This window comes from Macaca fascicularis, chromosome 1, assembly GCF_037993035.2.
Source record: "Macaca fascicularis isolate 582-1 chromosome 1, T2T-MFA8v1.1".
NCBI classification, from domain to species: Eukaryota; Metazoa; Chordata; class Mammalia; order Primates; family Cercopithecidae; genus Macaca; species Macaca fascicularis.
In genome coordinates, this window is record NC_088375.1 from 23318841 (window position 1) to 23343644 (window position 24804).

Sequence of the window (24804 nt, forward strand, 5' to 3'; positions counted from 1 at the left end):
ATACATATATATATATGTATATCTATGTGTATATGTGTGTGTATATATATGTGTGTGTATATATATAATATATACATTAACCTTAATCTCAAAGGTTAATATAAGAATTTAAAGCCTGAAACATGTCATAAGCCTTCTGAAAGACAAGGAAACTCAAAGCATAAATAGATCATATTAAAAACAGTAGTTTGATCTGGTCTGAAGTCAAGGCACCATTTAGTGTTAGAGAGTGACAATGTATTCCATGGAGTTGATGAAAACAATAATGATCATTTTGAGGCACTGATGCTGTACTGCAGCTCAGTAGTTAGGGCTTGTGCCCAGTAGTAACACTTCCTGTTCCAATACAGCCTTTGTCACTCACCAGCTCTGTGACTGCGGGCGAGTGGCACCTCTTGGAGCTTCTGTTTCTTCATTCATAAGATGAGGGTCATGCAATATGACTCATTGGGTTGCTGGGAGGATCACATTCTTGACACAGGGTAAATAGTAAACGGTGGTTATCATGTTTCCTTAAATCACAGGCAATCTCTGTAACAACACTGGAGAAGCAATATTCATCATCTCTATTTTACCAAAGAGAAAACCAATGCCCATAGAAGCTAAAGTGTGTGCCCAAAGCCACCCACTGAGGAATCTTCTCACTACAAAGCTCACACTGTACCACAGTTTTCTCTCCCATACTGAAATCTACAAGGCACCTATAAAGGGTCCATATTCTCGTCCCAAATCAATGGGCTTAGACAGCTGCCATTATTGGCAGTTACAAATCAAGTTTCAAGAGTAAGGACTGCTACACATAAGCTTAGCCATGGGCAACAGTTTATTGATTTGCTATAAGCTGAAAACATGATCCAATTCTGCCCCTAAAAAGGGTATACAATTTGCAGGCTTCCCCTTGGATCCTCTGGACAATGAATCCTGCAGAAGTGTAGAATGTGGATGAAGCCTAGAAATCAAAGATATCCCTTCGGAATGCAACAAACGGGAGTGATTTCCTCTGGCCCTCTGGCCTTTACTGTGTTAGGGTCTGATCTCCTGAGTGGAGACTCCAGCAGCCTGAAGGGAAAAGACAAAAATAGTTTCTACCAGCTGGCACGGGAAACAGAACCAAGACTCATGAATAGACAGATACATACATATTTAGCCCTTAGGCCTCAGCCCTCCCGGCATGTTTTGGAACTCTTTTTCCACTTTCAGGCTGAACTTCTTGTCCCCAGGCACCACACCGGCTGAGAGATGACTTTGCTGAAGAGGGCCCAGGCAGTGTCAAAAGTCTGGAGTGAACTGGATACCATAAGTGGCTCCTACACCAAAGTCCTTGAGACTGTGACATTCTTTAGACCTGAACCCACAACATTCCCTGCCTGGGGAGCAGTTTAACAAAGTACTGACTTGTGTGCCCCTACGTTGCTAACTCCATGTAAGTCCTAAGTTGAGCACATTGGCAGTTTCAATGGAATAAAATGGCACGTGCACTTCCTTCTGCTATTTTTCTCCTGAGAAAATAAAAGCATGCCAAAATTAAATATCCCTTACCACTTGTACCCAGACAGCTGAGTGGACTATTTACTAGCTAACGTTCATGGTCTGCTTTGTAATCGCTTGACTCTGTCTTAGTTGCTTGGGCTTTGACACTTCAATCATCTGTTCTCTCCCTTCACAACCGAAGCTTGATGGAATTTTAAAACTGGGAAAGCCTTTGGAGAGCGTCCTGTCTTGTTTTACAGAAAGAAAATCAGGGCCTTGAGAGGTCGCAAAGTCATACTGCCTCAGCATCTCAATTGTGTTCACTTTGCCCTGTGTCACCCAGCCTCCTCTTTGTATGGTATCGGGGCTGTGCCCACCCATCCTTTGGATCACCAGAGAGCTGTTTGGAGGCATGCTGGCATCTGAGAGGGATCATTAAGCTGGGAAGACAGTGCCTCCATCAGATACAGCTAAAAATAGGAGCCTGCCTGAGAGCAGAGTCAGCTAGTGCAATTGTATGAGATAAGAGGGGCCTCTCCAAGTGCTCACTTGATATTTCACCTGTCCTCCTGGAAGGATGGGCACACCAGCTATCCAAGGGGCAGGGGCAGGCTAATAAAACAGCCACACACACAAAGGGCAACCATGCTGCAGCTAAAGCTGCATGAGCAGCTCGCTGGGTAGAGAGATTTCCCTTTTTGCAGCCACATGATAGGTGGGACTATATGGTGTGATGAGAAGGAGTAGGAAGGCGGCTGGGCACAGTGGCTCATGCCTGTAATCCCAACATTTTGGGAGGCCAAGGTGGGCAGATCACAAGGTCAGGAGTTCGAGACTAGCCTGGCCACATGGTGAAACCCTGTCTCTACTAAAAATACAAAAAAAAATTAGCTACGCATGGTGGCGGGGGCCTGTAATTCCAGCTACTTGGGAGGCCGAGCAAGAAGAATCACTTGAACCTGGGAGGCAGAGATTGCAGTGAGCCAAGATCGCACCATTGCACTCCAGCCTCTACTGGTTTGCTGGGTGATGCCTGAAACCTTTCCATTATGAAGGAATTTGGAAGTCCTAAAGACACTTGGAAATTATCTACTTCATTTCCCTCAATATGTAGATGACAGAAATAAAGCCAAGAGAAATTAAGCACCTCAACCGAGGGCAAACAGCCTAGTGTAGGACTTCCCAATGCAGCACTTCTGAAATAATAGTTTCACAAGTTGTTCTTTGAAAACAAAATTTCTTTAAGGTTCTGAAATCAGGTAATTTAAGCAATGCTACATTCTCTATTATCCTTTGTCTAGTCTACTTCTTCTTTATTGAACATGCATTTATTCAGTCTCAAAATGAGGTACACACTTTAGAGATGTGGTCTAACCTGGCAAAGCTGAAACTAGCCCGTTGAGTGTCCAGACTTCAGGACCAAAAAAATACAGCTACCTCAAACAAAAAGAATCTTCCCTGAGGTTAAACCACTCATAGTGCTTTGTGAAAATGGTAATACTCCAGAGCCAGGCATAGCTGACTGGTGTCAGTCAATAACCTTTAGCATGACATATTTACCTAAGGCTTTTCTAAGGAGAGCACTTGTAACCATACAGCCAAACAGGTAGGCGTAATCCTGAGGCTACTATCTTGAGAAAGCTAGTGTGGATAAGGAGGCTGGAAATGAAGTAGGGCAACCTGGAGATGGGGCTGTCTGAGGGGAAGAAGTCAGAAAGAGGGAGAACGGCATAAAAGAAAAGGTGAAACAGCAAAATCACTCCATGAGCTTTGGTGAGTGAATCAGTGATCATTTCTCATCGAAGGGAAGCAGACACCAAACACAGCCCTTCCAAACAAAGCATCCCTGCCACACTCCACCAGCAAAACACACCCTCGCCACAGCTCCCAGAGTAGTCACTTTGGAAATTAATTCTTTTCTATAGACTTCATATGCCAGATTTCTCTCCTCGGCAATCACGTAAGATCTAGGAAGGAACTTATTTTTTTAATAGAATTTGTTTTAATTATGAGGAAAGGGTGTCTGCCCTATATTAAGTCATGCTTCAATTAGTACAGCTATCATTTGGGTCATTACTTTAAGTATTTGAAATGTCTACTTAAATAAGGTCACTTTCAATTTGGTAAACACGCCTAAGTCATCATATTTATTCACAGCCAGTCACTCAAGGAATGCTGAGTAAGTAAACAATCAAGCATTAGCTAACTAGCCACAAATCCATTTGACTTTATTAATTTCTCTTGGCAAAGAAGCAAAAGAAGGAAACAAAACATCAGAAACGTTCTCACATCGTTCATTCACTACACATTTATTATACACCAGGTGCCAGGCACTCTGCTTAGGTTTCAATATGTTATTAATATTCACAACTCAGTATATATGAATGTTTTTAAAAAATGAAATCCAATTTTCCCATAAATAAAAGTTTCAACTCCTCAGATGTTTTATCTTATTTCTGTCTGATATGCCTTCCTCCACAGGGTGTGGGATACATCCCAACTCTTCAGCTTCCAGGTTTTCTATCCCTCGCTCCAAAAGACTCCCATCACCTGACAAGTAATTAATGAATATAAACTCACACTAGAAGTACTAGAGAGGTACTCACTATTTTAAAAGTCCTAGGAGAATACGAGTGGTAAAAAAATAGTTCTATTGTTGCACTCAGATTTTTTTTATACATACATTTGGGTTTTGTGTTAGGAGGAGTAGCTTATACTTGTTCAAAAACTTTTTAAAATACACACACACACACATCTATATATACATTCATATATATATATATACACATATATTCAAAATGCAGACAGAGATGTATACATCCTAGGAATAAAGTCTGAAAAGAGTACCACTTTATCAGAGGAATTTCCTTTGCCTCATTTCAAAAGAAACAACCCCTTTTCCATCTTCTTCTGGCAACACTGAAAAACTGGCACCCATCCAAATCTATACCCAAGAAAAGACCCACGCTGAGAACTGACCTCAAGCAAGTCGCTCTGCTCATCCCTAAGAAAAGGAGTTGGCCTGGAGATGTCCTGTGCTCCCTCCATGGCCTGCAGATTAGGGGGTCCAGTGTCACCTAATCTTCCACTACAGCTCCATGGGGAGGGGGTACAGATACTATACACACCCACACACTGAACCCAGCCTGGTCCCCAACACACGCATGCTGCAGGCTCCTACCCATGAGGCCCCAACTCCCCCAGGGAGTTCCAGCTGGCTTACCAAGACACATAAAACACCCCCACACCACCCAGAAGGAGAGGTGAGGAATCTCTTTCCCTCAGCCAGGCAGTCTCCGGAGGCTGCTGACATCACAAAGGTGTCCACTGGCAACCTCATTGTCATGTGGCTCTCCCCTGGCTCCCCTTCACTTGCAAATGCAGGGAAAGGGTGAGACCTTTCAAAGCTGCCAAGTGGGCAAGCTTCCAGCAGCAGTCTGGGAGCGAGAGGCAGAGCCACCAAGCTGGGTGGCAGGGCATTGAGCCTCGCGTTTCAATTTCTGTTCAGTCCTCCTGTAATGGAAAATTGCTCTGCACAAAGCTAAAGTGTTACAGTTCTTTCCAGCGCCCCTCCCCCGCCCCGCCCTCCACCGGCAGCCTTCGGATCAGAGGGACAGAGCCCGCAGGAAGGTGGAAGGAGGGTGGTTGTGGCTTCTTACTATGTCCCTTGCTTCAGGCCCTGGCCCCGGGTGGTTACTCTTTTCCTTTGGAATGGGGCTGGTATCAGGGTCAAAGTGTCCAAATAATTGTCTGTGTCAAGCCCAAGAAGTAAACTGCACAGCGAAGCAGTTAACCGAATACCCCCTTGACATACCCCTGAACACCCGGAGGCTGTTCGTGAACGAGAACAGAATCACTAGTTTGCCAGCAATGCATCTAGGACTCCTCAGTGACCTTGTTTATTTGGACTGTCAGAAAAACTGGATTCGAGAGGTGATGGATTATACCTTCATCGGGGTCTTCAAACTCATCTACCTTGACCTCAGCTCCAACAACCTAACCTCGATCTCCCCACTCACTTTCTCGGTCCTCAGCAACCTGGTGCACCTGAACATTGCCAACAACCCTCACCTGTTATCGCTTCACAAGTTCACCTTTGCCAACACCACCTCTTTGAGGTACCTGGACCTCAGAAATACCGGCTTGCAGACCCTGGACAGTGCTGCCTTACACCACCTCCCTGTTCTGGAGACCCTGTTTCTGAGTGGAAACCCCTGGAAGTGCAACTGCTCTTTCCTGGACTTCGCCATCTTCTTAATAGTGTCCCATATGGACCCCTCAGGTGAGGGCTTGATCGGGTGTGGGGAAGAGGATGTGATTGAAGTGGCTCCAGAAAAGGTGAACTCAAAAGATGGTCAAAATGGGAGAAAAAGTTGGGTGAAGCTGATTGAATACATTCTTATTACTCTGCAGGACCCACCCTTGGGTTGACTGGAGTAGCAATAAGAAAAAGTTCTGAAATAGGAATTCAAAGAGTTGAGTTCTGGTCCCAAACTAGCACTTACCAGTTGGCTACCCTTGAAAATATCACCATTTCTCTGAGCCTCAGTTTTCTAATCCATAAAGTGGGGATAATAATATTACCTAAGGTACAGAGTTGCATCAAATATATGATGTGTGTAGAAATGATAAAGTAATTGCAAAGTGACAAGGTAATATAGGGACACTGTATTCTGTTGGTAAACTGTTTTAATCTGTTTAATTCAGCAACTGAATTTTTCCAGGATCAAAAAGTAAATTCAGTCATTCATAAGCAGTAGAGAATTCAATAGGAGTATGATATATATAGAAGGTAAAGTTTAATATACAGATGGAAGGAGGGGCATGTGAGCTACCCAGACAGTGAGAGAGGGAGGGAAGAAGGAAGACAGGGCTTTTGATAGCTGCTTTGTTTTGAAGATGCTGGCCTCCTACGGAAGGAGAGAATGGCATGAATCAATGGAGAAAGGGTCCCAGTGCTCACTGTGTCAAGCAGAGAGATTCTAGTCTTACAGGTAGACGCTCAACCCTTACCTGGGAGATTTCCAAGCTCCTGGCCACCACTCTACCCGCTGTCCTCACCCGGCCTGCCATGGCGCCTGTGCTTCATTCCTTCTTTATCTTAGGGACTTTACTGTCTCATCCTTACCCTCCAATTCTTCTCTCCACCAATAATAGCACTTTTACCCAGGAAAGTCAGAGCTTCAGAAAAACGAGAAATAACCCCTCACAGAAAGTCTGGAGCCACTGATGCAATCTGACAAAATTGGACTCTGGGTAGAAAATCAAATCCTGTCAAAACCATGTCTTTCTCCCTTCCCTGGGTGTTTGCCTTTGCAAATGTTTTCATAGATGCAGGTTCATAAAATTCCTGCTAAAGCTTCCACCATGAAGTGCTGCCCAGGTGGCAATAGGCTAGGAATAATCCTGGCCAGAATGACAGACTTCAAGGAGAACTGGGGGAGAGAGAACCAAGTGGTGACAGCAAGTGAAAACCGTGCCCTCCTGCCCTCCCAATGGGTGTGGCTCAGAAAGTCCTCCTGGCAGAATCTGGACTGGGATGAGGCAAGCAGGGCTTTTAGGAGGCAAAACTTAAGGAGGCACTGAGAGCGAGTGCCCTGAGAATGAGACATTGTGAGTCAGTGCCTCCTTAAATGTTGTGCCTTAGACACCTGACCCTACTGCCAGATACCTCATCTTGAGTTGTTAGAATAAATCAAAACAAACTAACTTTGTCAGACCCTCTTCCAACAGGAGTGTCTATCTTGTCAAGCTTATAAGCTCCTCATGAATGAAGAGTCTGTTTTGTGAGGTAGAGAAAACTTTCATCCCCCAGTTGTGGGACCCCACACATGCACCCACCACTGCTAATTTGCTCATCTCCCTCCATTTTTCCACACATGGTACCTCATTTTCTTTAGTGTGAGTGTCACGCCAACACTTAAACTTGTGCCCTCAGCCTGTGGAAGAGACTAGGATTGATATTTTTAACCCTATCCTTGGATGAGAAAATAGAATGACCCGCCCAAAATCACACAGTTGATGAATGGCAAGAAAATAATTTGAACCCCTTGATTTCAAATGCAGGTCTTTTTCCACAAGACTATACTATCTCATAAATCCTCAAATTACATAACTATCATCCTGTAAGTGAGTTTAGTTATAAATATAAGTCATATTATAAACATATGGCTACAACATCTAAACTTCAGCTTTATTTTCTATCTGGCTGCCACTTGGAACTGACTCAAGATCATTTTCATTGGATAATAAGCACTAACCATCATAAAGTCGTTGATATGCCTGTACTTCCCTTGCAAACCCAGGTTTCACCCCAGTCTACCCCAACTCCAAAAGGGTAAATCTAACCTTAGCATTTGCTCTCATTTGGGCCTTAATCAGTCTGGTTCTCCCTTCCCATACACACATGCAATCACAAATATGCACACAAACACACATGAAAACACAAATACATACACACACATATGCAAACACAAAGGTTTGTATATACCATGTATACATATGTTCATACCATATATACATACATACTTACATACCTGCACATATATACCATTTATACATACATACCTACTTACATACCCAGCAGCATATTACATACACATACATAAATGTACAGGTTCACACCCACATAAATGAACAGATACATGCATACCCATAAAGTTGAACACCCATACAGTAAAATTCATTGGCTGCTTCTCTTGCCCTCTAGCCAAACTTCAATGTAAGGAAAGGTATTTAATTCTTTTGACTTTCATATGATGACTCATGGTCTCTGCTAGGTGGAAATATCTTTGCTATTGGCAAACATTCTTAGTGAAGTCTCAAACTTAAGCCCACCTATTTATACCACATTTGTTATCAAAATGGTGATCTTTGACATATTCTAGCATGGAGCCCATGTATCTCTCCGCATATATCCATGTTTCAGGAAATAGGAAGATTTCTATGAAATAAGCTGAGTAATCTGGTTGTTTATAGAACAGAATCTACTTCACAAACAGGCTCATTTTAGACCCAAGGAAATACTGAACCTTAGCCCTGGGAAATTTTCACTGTAGTATAATATTAAGGACAATATGAGAGTGCACATATATTCCTTGAAAAGCAATGCAGTGAAGTAAAGGACTTCCATGCTACAATTCAGTTCATCCATTCATCTATTTAAATACTTATTGAGTGCCTACTATGTGCCAAACAAGTGCTCATGAAGGTAACTAACCAAGAAACCTGAGGCTGCATATGGAGACTCACGTAACTCTGGGTCATCTGCGCCATATCTGTGCCATAGTTTAGTTGGGCATAACAGAACAAAACAGGGCACGACAAATGAGGCCAGCATGTGCCTACTAGGGTGACAGGCACTTGAGGCAGCCACTTGTCCTCCAGGTGATGAAGGACAGCCACCCTCAGGCAGCAGAGCCCAGTGTTAAGAGCTCAGGTTCTGGAATAAAATAAATGGGTTATAATCCTAGCCCTCATGCTGACTAGCTGCAGGATATAAGATAAGTTACTTAACTTCTCTGAACTTTAATCTCCTCATCTTGAAGACAAGGATAATAATAGAACCAACATTCCTAGGGCTGTCATAAAATGAAATGAGAACATTTATGAAGTGCCATTAGCATTTAAGCTTGACACACTACAAGCAATCAAAAAACAAATGGTTGGTAGATGAGGAAAGGTACAGAGAGTAGAATAGCAGAAAGCAGTCAAGTGTTCCCCTAGATAAGCAGTGGACTTCAGGAAGGCTCAGCATATGTGGTGTTAAAGGACAATGCACCCTGTCTAGAAACATGACTATAGAGATGCAGGCAGGAATATAGATAGGATGTGGGAAGGTGGGCAGCTGCTTCTAAGACTCTAACCCAAACAAAAATGGGGCAAAGAGAATCCTGGAGGGACAGGACAAGTCTATGTCACATTCTGAGTTGGGTATTATTAGGTAAGTTAAGAACATGGGTGTTCAGACCCTAGTCAACAAAAGCAAAAGCTCAAATCAAGGCTTTGTCTTAGCCTGGGCCATAAGACTTGGGGCTGGACCAGCAGCAGCAGGGTGCCTATTCCTGAGTCACCCGAATCTAGAACCAAAGCTCTACCTAAAGACAAGCTCCACTTCCAGAGGCAAGTGTGGATGTGTAGGCAACATTCTGGGGATGTTAGAAGTAGGCAACTTTCTCTAGCCTCAGGAGAAAGACGTCACCTACATGGTATAACTGAGTAATAAATACTTTTGCCCCAGTGTGTCCCTATCCACTTCCTACCACTAATCTGAAATTAGCCACTAGAGGTTCATCCTTTTGGGTCCCAAGTATGTGTCACGATCTTGAAGAACTTGCAAAAATACATGAACTCCTGGGAAGAATAACACAAGTGTCCTTAAGCCTTTATCAGCTCTCATATCAGCAGGAGTTAATTCTTGGGAATTTGATTAGCTAAGATTAATTCTGCAGTAGTGGAGAACCTTGAAGGAACAGAAGTGCAAGAAGGAAGTGCAGAGGTCTTAAAATAAAAGACATGAGGGCAATATCATATACTTCTGTGTCACATTTTTGCTAAGGACATTCCCTATAGAGGGGTTGTAGAGGAAGTCAAGTGTTTCATTCACTTTATTTTATCATAAGGCTGGACTGAACAAGAATATCAAAACTTTCTCAAGTTGGCAAGAGATTTGGCACTATAATCAAAGTTCTGAATCAAAAGAAACTCTCCAGTGGCATACTCACCAGATGTACTGAAAAGTATTCAGTTATCAAAGAGTTAATATAGTCACTTTTTAAACACAAAAGTTACAGCAGAAATGGAGGTGTGTTGTAATGTGTCCCTTGCCAGGGTGCTCTACTGAGCCCTGATCAATACAGACTGAAAACAGACCCACACGTTCCATTTCCTTTCTGGCCCAGGTTAGCAAGTGGGAGGACTAATTCCTGGCCAGAACTGTTATTTTCCAGTCATTAATGATACTTGAAGGTGAGAGTGGTCATTGAGTTCTTCCCAGGATATTTGATTTCCCTTAGGGAATAGGGTCGAATGGCTTTCAGGATGCTCTCGAAAATTCACTCAAACTCTAAGCTCTGAAACATACAAAACCTGGCCTCATACATCCCATTCCCCTCTACTGGCAAAGTCTGCTCTAATGCTATCCAACAGAAGTTTCTGCAACAGGGTAAATAGTCTACATATATGGTGCCCGATACAGTAGTCTCTAGCCGCATGTGGCCATTGAGCTCTTGAAATTTGACTAGAACAAATGAACTGAATTATTTTATTTTATTTTATTTCAATACATTTAAATAGCAACCTAAGGCTAGTGGCTACCATACTGGTCAGGGTAGCCTTTTAACATAGGATGTTTAAGCTACAACTTTAGAATCCAGAGTCACAGGTAAGTGGCTATGGAGAAAAGCCCAGCGCAGAGATATCCTGACATCCAAGTTCAATGTTTTTCCCTGATGCCACGATATTTCTTTGCTGTCAGGCACATCATGATCCATTTAACTCTGAAACATTTATTGTATATTCATTATGTCCCAACATTGCATTATAATGCTGGAGTGGCTGTTTCACAGAGAAAAAAGTCATAATTTTTGTCTTGAATAAGATAATCTAGGATATAAGAGACAGAAAATAGAATTAAAAGCCAGGAGGCCCTGTCCTGATCCCAGAAATGCCACTATGTGATATGGGGAAAGTCACTTTCCTTCTTCAAGAGTCACTTTTCTTGTCCTTAAAATAAAGGATTTGGGTTAGATATCCTCAAAGGCCTCTTATAGCTGGTAGCCTATGGACCTAAATAGAAAGATAAGTGCACAGGAGGTGAGAGGAGAACAGTGCTCAACAGGCAGGGTTCCAGGGGAGCAAGTGCATAGTGGCAAGTGCTAAGGTGGAAGTGTTCCCAGTGATGAGGGCTACGTCACATAATTAGGAAGCTCAATTAAGAAGCAGATGCCTCTAACTCCTGCACTCTCCCACCTCTTATATTAAGCACCCCCAACTTCACTAAAACAATGCCTCCACCCCAAGGAACTCATTGCCCCAAACTTTCCTCCCAGGCCAGACCTGCTCGAACAGTGCTTCTCAAACTCTAACAAGCACAAGAATCCCAGGTCCTATGCCCTGAGGTTCTGATTCAGTCAACTCTTCATGCCAGTGGTCCTTAGGCCACTTTTCAGAAACCCTAGAACAGTGGCTTATGTTCTGGACCTTCCGTGGCTGTTCCAATTAGTAAATGAATCAATTTGCACTGAGATGCTAATGCCTAGTGTTTTGAAATATCCCCTCAGGGAACACTTGCAATTTGACAGGGAACAACCAGAAACAGTGAGAATTTAGAAAGTGACAGGCTACCAGGGGCCAGAGTGGGGCGGTTTGAGGACAGAGAGTCCCGTCTGTGTCAGCTCTGATAGCCTTAACCAGTCCTAAATGAGTCTGATGGTGGGGCCCATACATCAGAGGAGCTTGAGCAAGGGTGCTGCAGAGGCAGTGGACAAAGCCACTCAGGGCCATCTGCAGGGAGCAGATGGATTGAGTCATGTGCTGCTTCAGGTCCAAGTCATTTTGAGGGCGTTTTGAGCAGAGAACATCTTAGTTTCATGATGAGGTTATATCATCCTGTATTCAAGACTGCTGTAATGGGATAATGGCCCCATTTCAACCTACCAAGTACAAAGTCATCCACAACTGTGCCCAAACTTAGATTTCCAGAATGAATTCAGGTCCTCACGTTATTCCACTATCAATGCTTACCCATGTCCTCCATCAGGGAAATTAAAATAAAGATCAAAGGAAAAAAAGAAAGAAAGAAAGAAAGACTGGGCAACCAGTAGTTCCAAGGCTTCCAAGGCTGTTGAAAGCCAGAAGAGCAGCCTCCCGAGGGCAAGGAGGGGTCTGAGAGGCGTGTAGCTGAGTCAGTGATCCCCAAGCCACCCAGAAAATCTGAGAAGGGATAGGAGCAGCAAGCATGGGACATTTAGGAACCCCTGGGTGATGCTGACACACTCCCTGACGCAAGCCAATTGGGATCCCTGAGAGTAGGTGATCGAAGGTCACTCCAAGCTCAGAAATGCCAGATCTCTACACCTGGTCCCTCAGGTCACCCAGCATCACTCAGGACTCTGGAAAACAGCAGTGCAAGTCTGGCCAAAGCAGTCAACCTCAGTTTCCTCATCTTAAAAGGTGAAGAGCTCCTCATCCTGGAGGTAATCCTGCAAAGGATGGATGTGGCTAGAGAAAAGGATGGGGGCCCAGCTAGGAAGGGCCTTGAATGGTTTTTTGGGGAACATGCAATATATCCTAAGAAGTCTTGGGAGGCAAGCGAGCTGGAGGTAGGGCTAGGAAGGAAGCTCCTGTAGGCGTTCAAGCCAGACAATATGGCAGCCTATTGCAACAGTGAGGAGAAAAGGTGTAGACATTTGAGAAGGAATCATTTAGAAGGCAGAAACAACAGGATTTGGGACTGAACTAGCTCCTCTCATAGTTTCTTGTGCACCCTTTGTCACTTCCGGCACAATTCTAATTAATAAATGTGTATTCGTTTAACATTTGTCTTCCCTGATAGACTGGAAGCTCTATGAGAGCAGATCCGAATCTTCAGAAACAAGCACAGGCCTGACACAGAGAAAATGCTCAACTAGTGTTTCCTGAGTGAATGAATGAGATACAGAAAATATAGAAAAGGGAAAAATCAATGGTAGCTCCCACGACTTTGGCTTGGACAGTGTGGGGGCTTTGCTGACATAAACACACTTGGAGGAGGGCAGTGAGGAAGTCAGGGGAGAAGCCGGGTCCCGTCTTGACCTTATTCAGTGAAGAGTCCCTGTAAAACACTAGGCATTTGGATGTTCTGACCTGAAATTCAGAATAGAGAACAGGGCATAAAATATACATATATTTGGGGGTCATCAACTCACTAGTGATCATTGAAACCTAACAGAAGATAAGATCAATCAGGAAAAAGAGTTTCAAATGAGGATAAGGGCCAAGTACAGAAGCTTTGGGGAATGCAACATACCAAAGGGTCAAGTAAGGAAAAGCAACCCACGTAGGACAGCAGGAGCCCCCAGACAAAAGAAATTAGAGCGGGATAAAGTCATGGAATTCAAAGAGTTCCAAAAAGTGGGAGCAGGTCGGATAAGGACAGAAAACTGTCCATCAGATTTAGCACCGGAGATCCCTGATGTCTTAGGCAGTTCCACTGGCATGATAGGAGTGAACACCTATCCATGATGGGCTATGAACTGAACATCAAAGATAAGAAGGCGTAAACCATGTAAACTACTCTTCTAGAAAGCATGGCTGTGGACTGCAGGGAATAGGATGCTAGTTGGAGAGAAAACAAATGAAGAAGGAGGATTTTTAGGAGAAAAGAGATCCAACCATGTGTTTATCTGCTGATGGAAAGAGTCGATGCAGAGAAAAAGGACAAAGATACAGGAGAGAGGGGAAGTCATTTGTGGGGTAAAGTCCCCAAGGGGACAGGAGTGGATGGATGGTCTCCAGAACCAAATGGAGGGGTAATCCTTGAAAGGGGAGTGGCACCTCCTCTGCCTTCTGGGACTGCAGAGAAGGAGGCAAGGGTAAACATAGATGGGGGTGAGTGTGATGATGGGGGACGAATACAATTGAGGGGCCCAATTGGTGCCTGTATTTCTCTTTCAGTGAGGTAAAAAACAAAGAATGACTATATATCTATAAAGTACACAGTTTCATGTAATGTTTTCTATGATGCTTCCATAATTCCATAACACCAATCCAATTAGGCGACTATAAAATATCCATTGTCCTTGAGATGTTCACATCCTAGTTGAGCAGGCAACACTAAGGTGGGCTCTGGATGCAGGTCACCTGGCTTTTCATCCTGCTTCTGTCACTTGCCAACTACTTGACTGCGGGCAACAGTCTCCATCCAACCCAAGTTCTCATCTGCAAAATGCAGATAAAATAGTGCCTATTACCTCAAGTTATGATAATTAAATGAAAAAACCCACATGAAGATTTTAGAACTGCACACAGTAAATGTTCAATTAATGCTAGCTGTCGTTGTTACAAATTCTTTGCCTGGTGGTGATTCTGATTGTCACATGAGATGTGGAGAAGGCGTAGAGCAGTGTGGGTTTGCAGAAACAAACAGGGTGAGCAGAGGCAAGGAGTTCAACTTAGGGGTGCTGGAGTTCTTGAGGGGAGTGTTAACGCTTCCAAGATGATGTCATTAAAAAACACCTAGTCTGCTGCATGGTCCATATGCAATGATAGTTGGTGGGGTTTTTTTGGTTTTTGTTTTTGTTTGTTTGTTTGTTTGTTTGTTTGTTTTTGAGGCACACTCTTGCTGCTCTGTCACCTAGGCTGGAGTGCAGTGGTGCAATCCCAGCTCACTGCAACCTCGACTTACCGGACTGGGGTGATCCTCAGCATCCCCAGGAGCTGGGACTATAAGCATGTGCCACCATGCTTAGCTAACGTTTTTATTTTTAGTAGAGATGGATTTTGCCATATTGGCCAGGCTGGTCTGACCTCAAGTGATCCGCCCACCTTGGCCTTCCAAAGTGCTGGGAGGCGTGAGCCACCGCACCTGGCCAATGATAGCTTTTTTGATCACATAGGTGAATTTGGCCTTCTCCTCAACCCAAATAAGAGAATAACTAAAAACCTGATGCATCCAATTAAAACATAGTTAAGACTGGAATTAAAGTCATGTTAGACAAACCCTTGTAATTTTCAACGCATTTTCTTCTAACAGTCAAGATGTTTTGGTCACAGCATTTGGCTGAGGTGAGGCACAGGCATTGTTATCCCTATTTGACATTTACAAAGGGTTGAGGAGCCCAGACTGAGATCTGAGTGCATGCATTCACTGACAGTTACTGAGCACCAATCAGATGCCAGCGCCTTGGCCAGGCACGGGGCATACTGGTGTGAACAGAAACAAACATGCTCTCATGAAGCTTACATTCTAGTGGGAGAGGAAGACAATAAATAAACTGACATATGACATAATGTCAAATAACAACAAGTGCCATGGAGGAAAATAAGAGAGGGGAAAGGAAGTGTGTGCCTGAGATTGAGGACAAGGTGGATACTTCAGGCTCAGGGGGCCCGCAAAGGTGATTTTGAGCAGAGAACTGAAATAAAGTGAGAGAGAAGCCATGGAAATATTACATGGGGAGGAAGAAGCTCTTTCTAGACCAAGGGGAGAACGAACACAAAGGCGTTGGGCTGGAATGAGTTTGACATATTAGAAAGGGAATATGGCTGGGGCAGAGTGAAGGAAAAGAAGAAAGGGAAGAATGAGATAGAAAATTACTAAGGCCAGGTCACATAGGGTAGATAGGACATGGAGAGGCTTTTGATTTTATTCTAAGTGTGATGGTAAGTCATGGAAGGATTTTGAGCAGGGAAGTGACATGATCTGTAATTACAAATTGCTCCCACTGCTGTCTCCAGACAGAGATTGTAGGAAAAAGCAAGGACACACATTCAGAGGCCAACACAGTTCAGGCAAAAGAGGACACTGGCTGGGACGAGGGCAATGGTCCAGGTAATGAGAAGAGGTAAGAATCAGGACACATTTTGAAGGTAGGACTAGCAGGGTTTCCTTATGATCCGAACGTGGAATGTGAAAGAGGAAGCAAACAGTTTCTGCCTGGTGTTTCTGCCTGGTGGACTGGTGAATGATGGTGCCCTTCGGCTCCTGGGGTTTCATAATGGTTTGTTATCCATGAGGACAACTGTCTGCCCTCTGGATTTTTCTGAGCAGATGGGTAGTTCTTAAGCAGGCTCAGTTTTAGGCCAAACTGAGAAGAAACTAGAAGAAAAAAAATTTAATTTTTAACTTCCAAGAAGAACCTGATCCCAGCCCCCAGCCCCATCATGTAGCTTGTTCCCCTCACCCCACCAAAAGGTGGTAGCACGGGGCTACCCCTGAGTAGGGATTAAGTCATTTGCTTCTTTTTCAGAAAACATTACACTTTGAGTGTTATTTTATTGGTGAAACGAAAGGTTTCATCTCCCACTGACAGAGTTCTGGGTACTGACAAGCCCATGAGACGCAATTATGAGAAAAAGAAAGCTTCTTGCCTCTGAATCATGCCCACATGCAACGAGTTATACACAAGACCAGTTCTGTAACCTAAAACACCTATAAAGCACAGGCATCATCAGGTTGAACTTGCTGAACGTCAAGGTCTCGTCTACATGTTCCATGAGTCTATGAATCACTTTTAACCTTTAAAAATCTATAGACTGTATACACAAGGGGGAAATTGTGAATACCCGATAAGAATTGTACTTTGCACAAGCCCATATAACACAAATCCTTAAGGTTTTAAGGTGCCTAGGATGGATTAGACCAGGAGTCAGCACATGCTTTCCAGAAAGGGTCAACAGTAAATATTCTAGGCTTTGTGGGTGTTCATTGCACCTACTCAACATTGCCATTAACGTGAAGGCAGCATTAGAAAATATGTAAAAGGATGGGAAAACTGTGCTCCAATAAAACTTTGTTTACAAAACAGCAAGCTGGATTTGGCCCACAGGTTGTAGTTTGCTGACCCCTGGCTTATGCCATCATTAGATGACAGCTGGGCAATGAGTAAGTGGAGCTCCACAAAGGCAAAGGTAGAAGCCAGTGCCAGGGCTTGAAATTCTCATAGGTTTGTGCATGAGGATCTGAGAAGGGGGCCTTGCTGGCCAGTTGGCTTTGGTGTTCCTGAGCAGCCATATTGCCCAACCTAGGTTTCTTTCTAGGGAATCATCTCCTCTGGGCACCCGTAGTACAACAGAATATATAATAGTGATCTCTTCAAATTCTATTTGGGGAACCAGTCCTAAACAACAGGACAAAGACCTCAGACTTTTAAAAGTACTATAGAAGATCAGACCAATAATCCACGCTTGCATTCGACATACATTTATTGAGCACCTACTGCGTGCCAGAGACTAAGGATGCAAGGGTTCAGAAAAAGGGTCTCTGCTCTCAAACAGTTCTCAAAAAGTAATTTGGAAATAATAATAATTACCTTTTGATATCATGTCTGCAGCAGTTTGTCTTCATACTCTTGCCGTTGTTTCCTTCTCTTTGGTCTCACAGGACAGAGGAGGTGCCCTTCCCAATTCAAGGCTTATACCTCCATTTGGTCCTAAAGAGCATCCATTCCTGCCTCCTTAGAGCTTCACTTAGCGCACTGAACCTTCCCCATACTCTCACAGGGATTGCTACTCACCCAGTGTAGAGTGTCTGAGGCAGTTCAAGGTCAGCTGACCCACGTATGGTATTCTACCACTCAGGTTCCCTTTCCTCCACCGGAGCATTATGTCAGGGACAGCGAGCCCAAGGGGTTTGAATAGTAATCAATTCATTCAACAAATACACCCTGAGTTCTAGCATCCTGATAAACATCAGTGAACAAAACAGACAAAAAATCCTTATCCTCATAGTATCTGTAATCTAATGAGTGGAGCCAGACAAATGAATAGGTGGCAAATCAATTTCCTTGATAAAAACATAATTTACCTTGCAAAAAAAATAGAAGGCAAAGCACTGTACATCTAGTGATATTTGGGTGGACTGGGGCCTAAAAGAAAACATGGGGGAATTAGGCTTTTTTCTAGGTCCAGGGTAGAAGTTGACAAAGTGCTTGACAAGGTGCTTAAGCTGATAGAAACATAATTTACTCACTGAGAGGTAATTGCAGTACCTTCAGATTCCACCCTCTTGCTTTCCGTTGCCACCGCCTAGATGCTCACCCCTCCAGTCAGCCCAGAAGGTTCCTGAGCAAGCTGCCACAGGGGCTTAGAGCAAACTGCCCATGGCCTGGCTTCTTTGGGGGCACCAAGTCACTGGGAACCTGCAGCAGAGCCCTGGGCAGAACTGGGGTCCCTCCGGAAGACAGAGAAAAGAAGCAGTTCCTCTTATAACCGGAGGGTTCAAGACTATTTTCTGAAAGGGAGGTCTCCTGGGCTGCTACACTAATAGGTGTGGTTCCAGGCCACAGCCACTGTAGTTGTTCCATGCATCTGATTCTGACAAAGAGGTTTACCGCCTTTGAGCAAGATACTGTGTACAGAAATAAACCAGGTGGTGGTTTATATTTCCTTAGGAACTATTTGAAATAAGAAGTTCAATATTAACGACATCTGTAGTTAATGCCCTGGGCCACTGGAGTGAGGCTGAGTAAAGTGGTGTCATAAAGCTGGGTCACCTGTCTATAAAATGAATGGAACCTCCTGAAGTTCTGCAGTGCACAGCATGTACAACAGTACTTGCTGACGCCCTGTGTGAGAGGCAAGGAAATCAAGAAAGCCAGAGAAGGAAGAATTGATGTATAGTTTATTTATTCCATAGCATGGGAATAGTTAAAACTGCCCTGTGGGGTGATCAAGAGTAGAGCTTAGAGTTTAATTTTGTAAAGCATCTCATATAGTGCCTAGCACATGTCAGGCACTCCAGGATCAGTAGATGGGTATAAAACCTCTAAAGTCATCATACTAGAATAGGAAAAGAAGGTATGGTTCATAAGCTAAAGAAAAGGAAGTTAAATGATTAAAAAAAAAAGGAGGCAACAAAGGGTTAGAAAAAGGACATGAAATAAGGAGACAAATGAAAAAAATAGATACTAGATATAAATCCAAATATATCAGTAATTACATTAAATGTCAGTGGGCTTATTAAAATACAAAGTTTGCTAGCTTGGATGAAAAACAAAACCCAGCTACATACTACTTACAAAAATATACCTTAAATATAAGAACGTAGAACATAGAAAGATTAAAAGTAAAAGGACGGAAGAAGATACACAATGTAAACACTAACCAAAAGAATTTCAGTGCAGCCATAGTAATGTTAAACAAAGTAAACTTTAAGGCAAGAAGCATTACTAGAGATAATGAGAGACATTGGTCAATGTTAGAAGGGTAATTCTACCAGGAAGACGTAACAATTACAACTTTGTATGCACCTAATAACACAGCTTTAACATTTGTAAAGGGAAGGCCAGGTGTGGTAGCTCACACCTGTAATCCCAGCACTTTGGGAGGCCGAGGCAGGTGGATCCACCTAAGGTCAGGAGTTCGAGACCAGCCTGGCCAACATAGGGGAACCCCATCTCTACTAAAAATACACATATTAGCTGGGCGTGGTGGCACGTGCCTGTAATCTCAGCTACTTAGGAGGCTGAGGCAGGAGAATCACTTGAACCTGGGAGGCAGAGGTTGCAGTGAGCCAAGATCGCACCACTATACTCCAGCCTGGGCAACAAGAGTGAAACTCTGTCTCAGAAAAAAAAAAAAAAAATTGTGAAGCAAAACTTGAAAGAACTATATGGAGTGGACCAGTGCACAGTTAAAACTAGTAATTTTACATAGTTACAGGGACTAGTAGACAATAGTCTAATAATAACTAAGAGACAATAGATGTTTATAAATAAAAAGTCAATAAGGGTATAGAAGATCAGTACACCACCACAACCTAACTGACATGCATAGAACAATGTACTCAACAAAGAATACAATAAGTCCTCACTTAATATCCATAGGTTCTTGGAAACTGCCACTTCAAGCAAAATGACATATAACAAAACCAATTCTACCATAGGCTAATTGATATAAGCAAGAGTTAAGTTTCTAAAGCTTATTTCTAGTCACAAAAACATCACCAAACTTCTAAATAAAGATCAAAACATACTTCTGATATTTAGCATTGAAATATGAAACATACATACATTTAAGAAAGATTCATACACACAAGTAAGATAATATTTGCCTCATTATTTCAGTTCAGGGCTGTGAGTGGCTGGAGCCTATCTTGGCAACTCAGGTGTAAGGTGGGAAGCAGCCCTGGCCAGGATGCCATTCCACTGGGGGCCACACATACACACACTCACACATACTCAGACTGGCCCAATCTAGACACGCCAGTTCCCTAATATGCACGTCTTTGAGATGTGGGAAGAAACCAGGGCACCTGGAGGAAACCTGTCCAGACATGGGGAGCGTGCACACACTGCATACAAACAGTGGCCCTGGCTGGGAATATTTTTTTTCTCATTAATATTGTAACAAAATGACAGAGAATGAAACAACGTTATTAGAGGTTCTACTGTATATTTTTGCAGCACATGGAAAATGTACTAAAATTGACCTTACATTCAGCCGTATAGCAAATTCTCAAGAAATTTCAAAGGATCAAAATTACAGAGTGTTTTTATAGAATTAAACCAGAACAGTAGGATTAACCTAGAATCTCATAATTTAAAAAAATACCAGAACATCCCTCAATTTTACAAATTACACAATTCGGTCAATGAATGATAGCTCTTATTAACCAGAACAATAATGATCAGACATGGTTTATACCTTTAAGAGCTAAAAGTCTACCTAGTAGGGGAGAAAGGATGCACATCGTAAATAACCATCATGCAAGATAGAATGTGATAGGTACTTAAGAATGACACACGGAAATGCTAGGGATGAGTTCACAAGTGGGAACAATCACATGTCCTCCAAGCTCTGAGGACGGGGTGGTTAAGGAAGGTCTCCTTGGAATAGACGCATTTAAGTTAGATCTTAAAAGATGGGAAGAATATGATCCTGCAAAACTAGGAGTATGTGGCATTTGATACAAAAGGAGCAGTGTAACAAAGTAACTACAGATGAGGGTAAGGGTGAGGTGTAATCAAGGCATAGTATGTAGTTTAATTTGATTGGAGCAAAGGTTACCAGCAGTGCTGAGAAGCAAGGAGAGAAGGGGAGAAGGGGTAGATGCTGAGGGGCTCTGAATGCCAGGCCAAATGGTCTGGGTGTTATTCCGAGGTTCACAGGAGGTCACAGGAGGGTTTTGAGCCAGAGTGTGACCGGGAAGAGCTGTACTTGGGGAAGGCAATTTGGCAGAAGTGTGTGAAATGGCCCTGAGCTGGGAAAGGGAAACAATGGAGATAGGGAGCCGGGGAGGGGAGAGCCCAAATCTTGGCAGTCACTGCGACTGGGAAGAGGGGGAGATAATTCAACGGGAGAGAAACCCAGGCCTCCCTCCCAACAAAGCCACCCACATCCCTCACTTAGCAGCCTAACAATGCATTAAAATCACTGCCTAATTGCTCCTTTCAAAGTTAATGCTCCAAAATGGGGAAACGTGTGTGATGTTTAGTCTCATCTCTGCCGCCCAAGCTGCAATTTGAAAGCCCAATCTTTTTAAAAATAGAATGAGATAAACCCCCCTAGACACATCCCAGACCCTCCGAATCCCATGTTTTCCTTCTCAAATACAACTTTCTTTGAAGATTCATGTGTCTCCCACAGTTTGGGCAGGTGACCTGAGCTCTCTCTCGATAGAATTCTTGGAGAGCTTCCAGGCGCCTCCCCAGCTCACAGGAGCTCCATGCTCAGGCCTCCTGGGCAAAGCCACAGAGGTCCTCAAGCCAGGCAGACTAGAAAGAAGTACAGAGGCATAATTGTATTCCTGCGACTTCAGCCCTCAACTCCTTTCCCTCTACTTGAGAGCTCTCTGGTGGGGCAGGTTTGCCCTGAGGGCCACCATGCCATACTCAGTCTAGAGAGAGGCTTCTTCCTCTGCCTTCCTCTGTAATCATTACAAACAGTGGATATGACACAGTTCCTGCACTGGCTTCCCCTCTTGTGTCTACAACTTTTTCTGAGCTTGAGTCCTAAACAGCATTACACACTTCAGGCCATCTTCTTGAACAAAACAAAATGACTTTGCTGTAGGTGCATTGATACAGAAGCAAGAGGCAGGTAATGGTGTCCAGGTGAAGAGGACAGCTCTTTCCAGCCACCCATAATCCCAAATGCCTTCTCCCCAGCCAACTTACTTCTGTACTTTTTCTTTGAATGCTGCTTCCAGCCCCCATTAGGATTTCCCTAACTGAACCTGATTTTCCTAACATCCTGGGTCACCAAGGTTAGTGATGTTTTCACTAGTCAGGCAGTTCCTGCCCTGAAGTTTAGAGGAAACTACTCTCCACAATAGCTCCTGTTTGCAAATCCCACTTATGCAAAACAAGTTCACACCGTCTTTCTGTCTTCTGTCTTCTGTCTAGATTCTGCAGTTATCTACAACCTTCAAGTTATGGGATCTCCTGAGTCTCAGTTTCCTTATTTGTAAGACAAGGAAAATAGTATTATGTGCATCAAGGTTATTATTAGAATTAAATGAGATATTTGTAATTCACTTAGTGCATAGTAAGCACTTAGCAAATATTGGCTGCTATTATAATATTGATTGTGGTTGTCTCAAGCTCTGGCCTCAGCGCTGAGCTGGAGCTCAATGATCTAGTGTGTGCTGGATACATTCACCTGAGCGTCTCACACAAGCACTCAGCCTCAGCATGGCAGAGTATATGGAGTTAGAAAAACGCAGGGGCAGTGATAGGGCTCCAAGGATTCCGTGCTCGAGGCACAATCACCTGTGCCTTCTTACCTGTGTCAATACGTTCTCTCAACTACCCTGAGAAGTGTCATTCTTTGCCTGGTAAGATGAGGAAATGGAATTCAGAGAAAGAATCCAGTATCCTGCTGAAGTTTACAAAATTAGCAAGTAACAGAGTCTGGATTAGAAGCCTGGCCTGTCTAGCTCCAGAGCCCACTTTTCTTTCTGTTATATAGTGAAGGCCATGGAGTTACATATGGGGAGGTGTTCAGAGAAGTAGCCAGGAAGCTGAGTCAGCCGCTAAGAATGACTGAAGACTCATGTCGATGACATAATCAGCCAGTGATGGCCAACATCACCTCTGAGAAGCAGAACTGCTTTCCCTATTGACAACCTGTTTACCCTGGGCTCCCCTGACTTGTTCAGGGGCGGGGGGGGGGGGGGTGGGGAAGTGGTGAGCGGGTAGAACACACAGTAAACATTTCAAGAGAATCTCGTCCCTTCCTAGAGTTGAGTGGCTTGCAATGCTCTTGGCGGGTGCTGGTGGTCCCAGGTTGGACTCAGCTACTGCTAAAGAGAAAGGGACAAGGTGAAGGGAAAGTTGGGATGGACACAAGGGAGGGGCAAGAGGGAGGTGACTGGTAAAGAACAGAGAGATGTCAACACTTCATGGCAATCTTGCCTAACCTTTCAACCTCCCCACCCCTGTTGTGGCCTCTCCTTCCTTGAGCATCCTTAAGAAGCATTTTCATGGCCTGAATGCAGCAAAGCCTGGGGACAAGGAACAGTCCAGGCCCAGTACTTCTCAAACTCCAATGTGCAACAGATATCCTGAAGGTCTTGTTGAGATGCAGATTCGGATTCAGGAGGTCACAGGTGGGCCCTGAGATTCTGTATTTCTAACAAGGTCCAGGTGATGTCGATGCTGCTGGCCCACAGACCGCACTTGGAGCAGTGAGGGTCCAGATGGCCCCTCCAGATCTCCTTTGGCCTTAGGACCATGGGAGTCACTCTGTTTCAGCACCCTGCCTGCTGTGTTTTTCTTCTTAGATGATCTAAATGCCACATGTGTGGAGCCCACAGAGCTGACAGGGTGGCCCATCACCCGGGTGGGGAACCCACTCCGGTACATGTGCATCACGCACCTGGACCACAAGGACTACTTCTTCCTGCTGCTCATCGGCTTCGGCATCTTCGCCGCAGGAACTGTGGCTGCCTGGCTCACAGGTGTGTGTGCTGTGCTCTACCAGAACATCCGCCGCAAGTCAAGCGAAGAGGACGAGGACGAGGCCGGGACTAGGTTGGAAGTCAGCAGGCGGATTTTTCCAACCCAGACGAGCTCGGTCCAGGAGTTCCCTCAGCTTATTTAGTTGCCAGAGACCACTATCCTATGTGCCTCCCCCAGGCTCCCTGCTTTCTCTCTTGCCCTCCCCATCCCACCACCTTGGAGCTGTCATAGAGATTGAAACCTACTAGTAAAATAAATAAAATCTCTGCTAGCCATTTCACAGGTTGGTCCCTTCCCACTTCACCAGCCCGAGGATGACTCCTTGAGCCCAGCAGGATGGGGTAGAACAAAATCTAGAAACATTGTTGGATGCATCTAAATACCAAGAAAGCCTACCCCAAAAGTAAGCCAACTCGTGTTTAATAAGTACCTACTATGTCCCCAAACTAAGTGCTGGAGGGATGGATACAAGGAATACAAGATTTAAGATCTCTCTTAAAGAGCAAACAATTTAAGTGGAAGTGAAGATTAATGTTAATCAAATGGAGAAACATATAAGACAATGATAAGAACTAACATTAATGGAATGTGTCCATGGGCCATCTTCACACTCCATCTCGTAGTTATCACAGCAATCCTATAATATTGATATTATTTTACTGTGAAAATTTGAGACCTGAACAAGTTAAACAACTGACTGAGGTCACACAGCTGGTAAGTAGCACAGCTTCCC

General features: G+C 43.8%; 1 protein-coding gene and 1 long non-coding RNA gene across 2 annotated transcripts; one reads left to right on the forward strand and one right to left on the reverse strand.

Moving 5' to 3' along the window:
• Positions 1 to 811: 811 nt before the first annotated feature.
• On the reverse strand, positions 812 to 4786 carry LOC135964684 (uncharacterized). Its single transcript, XR_010577217.1, has 2 exons — positions 4694 to 4786; positions 812 to 1059 (listed from the first exon to the last, which is right to left on the reverse strand). It is a non-coding gene; the product is annotated as an uncharacterized lncRNA (long non-coding RNA).
• Positions 4787 to 5085: 299 nt separating this feature from the next.
• LRRC52 (leucine rich repeat containing 52) lies at positions 5086 to 24351 on the forward strand. Its single transcript, XM_005539842.3, has 2 exons — positions 5086 to 5752; positions 23894 to 24351. The coding sequence occupies exons 1-2, from the start codon at positions 5131 to 5133 to the stop codon at positions 24211 to 24213; spliced, it is 942 nt and encodes a 313-aa protein (XP_005539899.1). The 5' UTR covers positions 5086 to 5130; the 3' UTR covers positions 24214 to 24351.
• Positions 24352 to 24804: the final 453 nt, after the last annotated feature.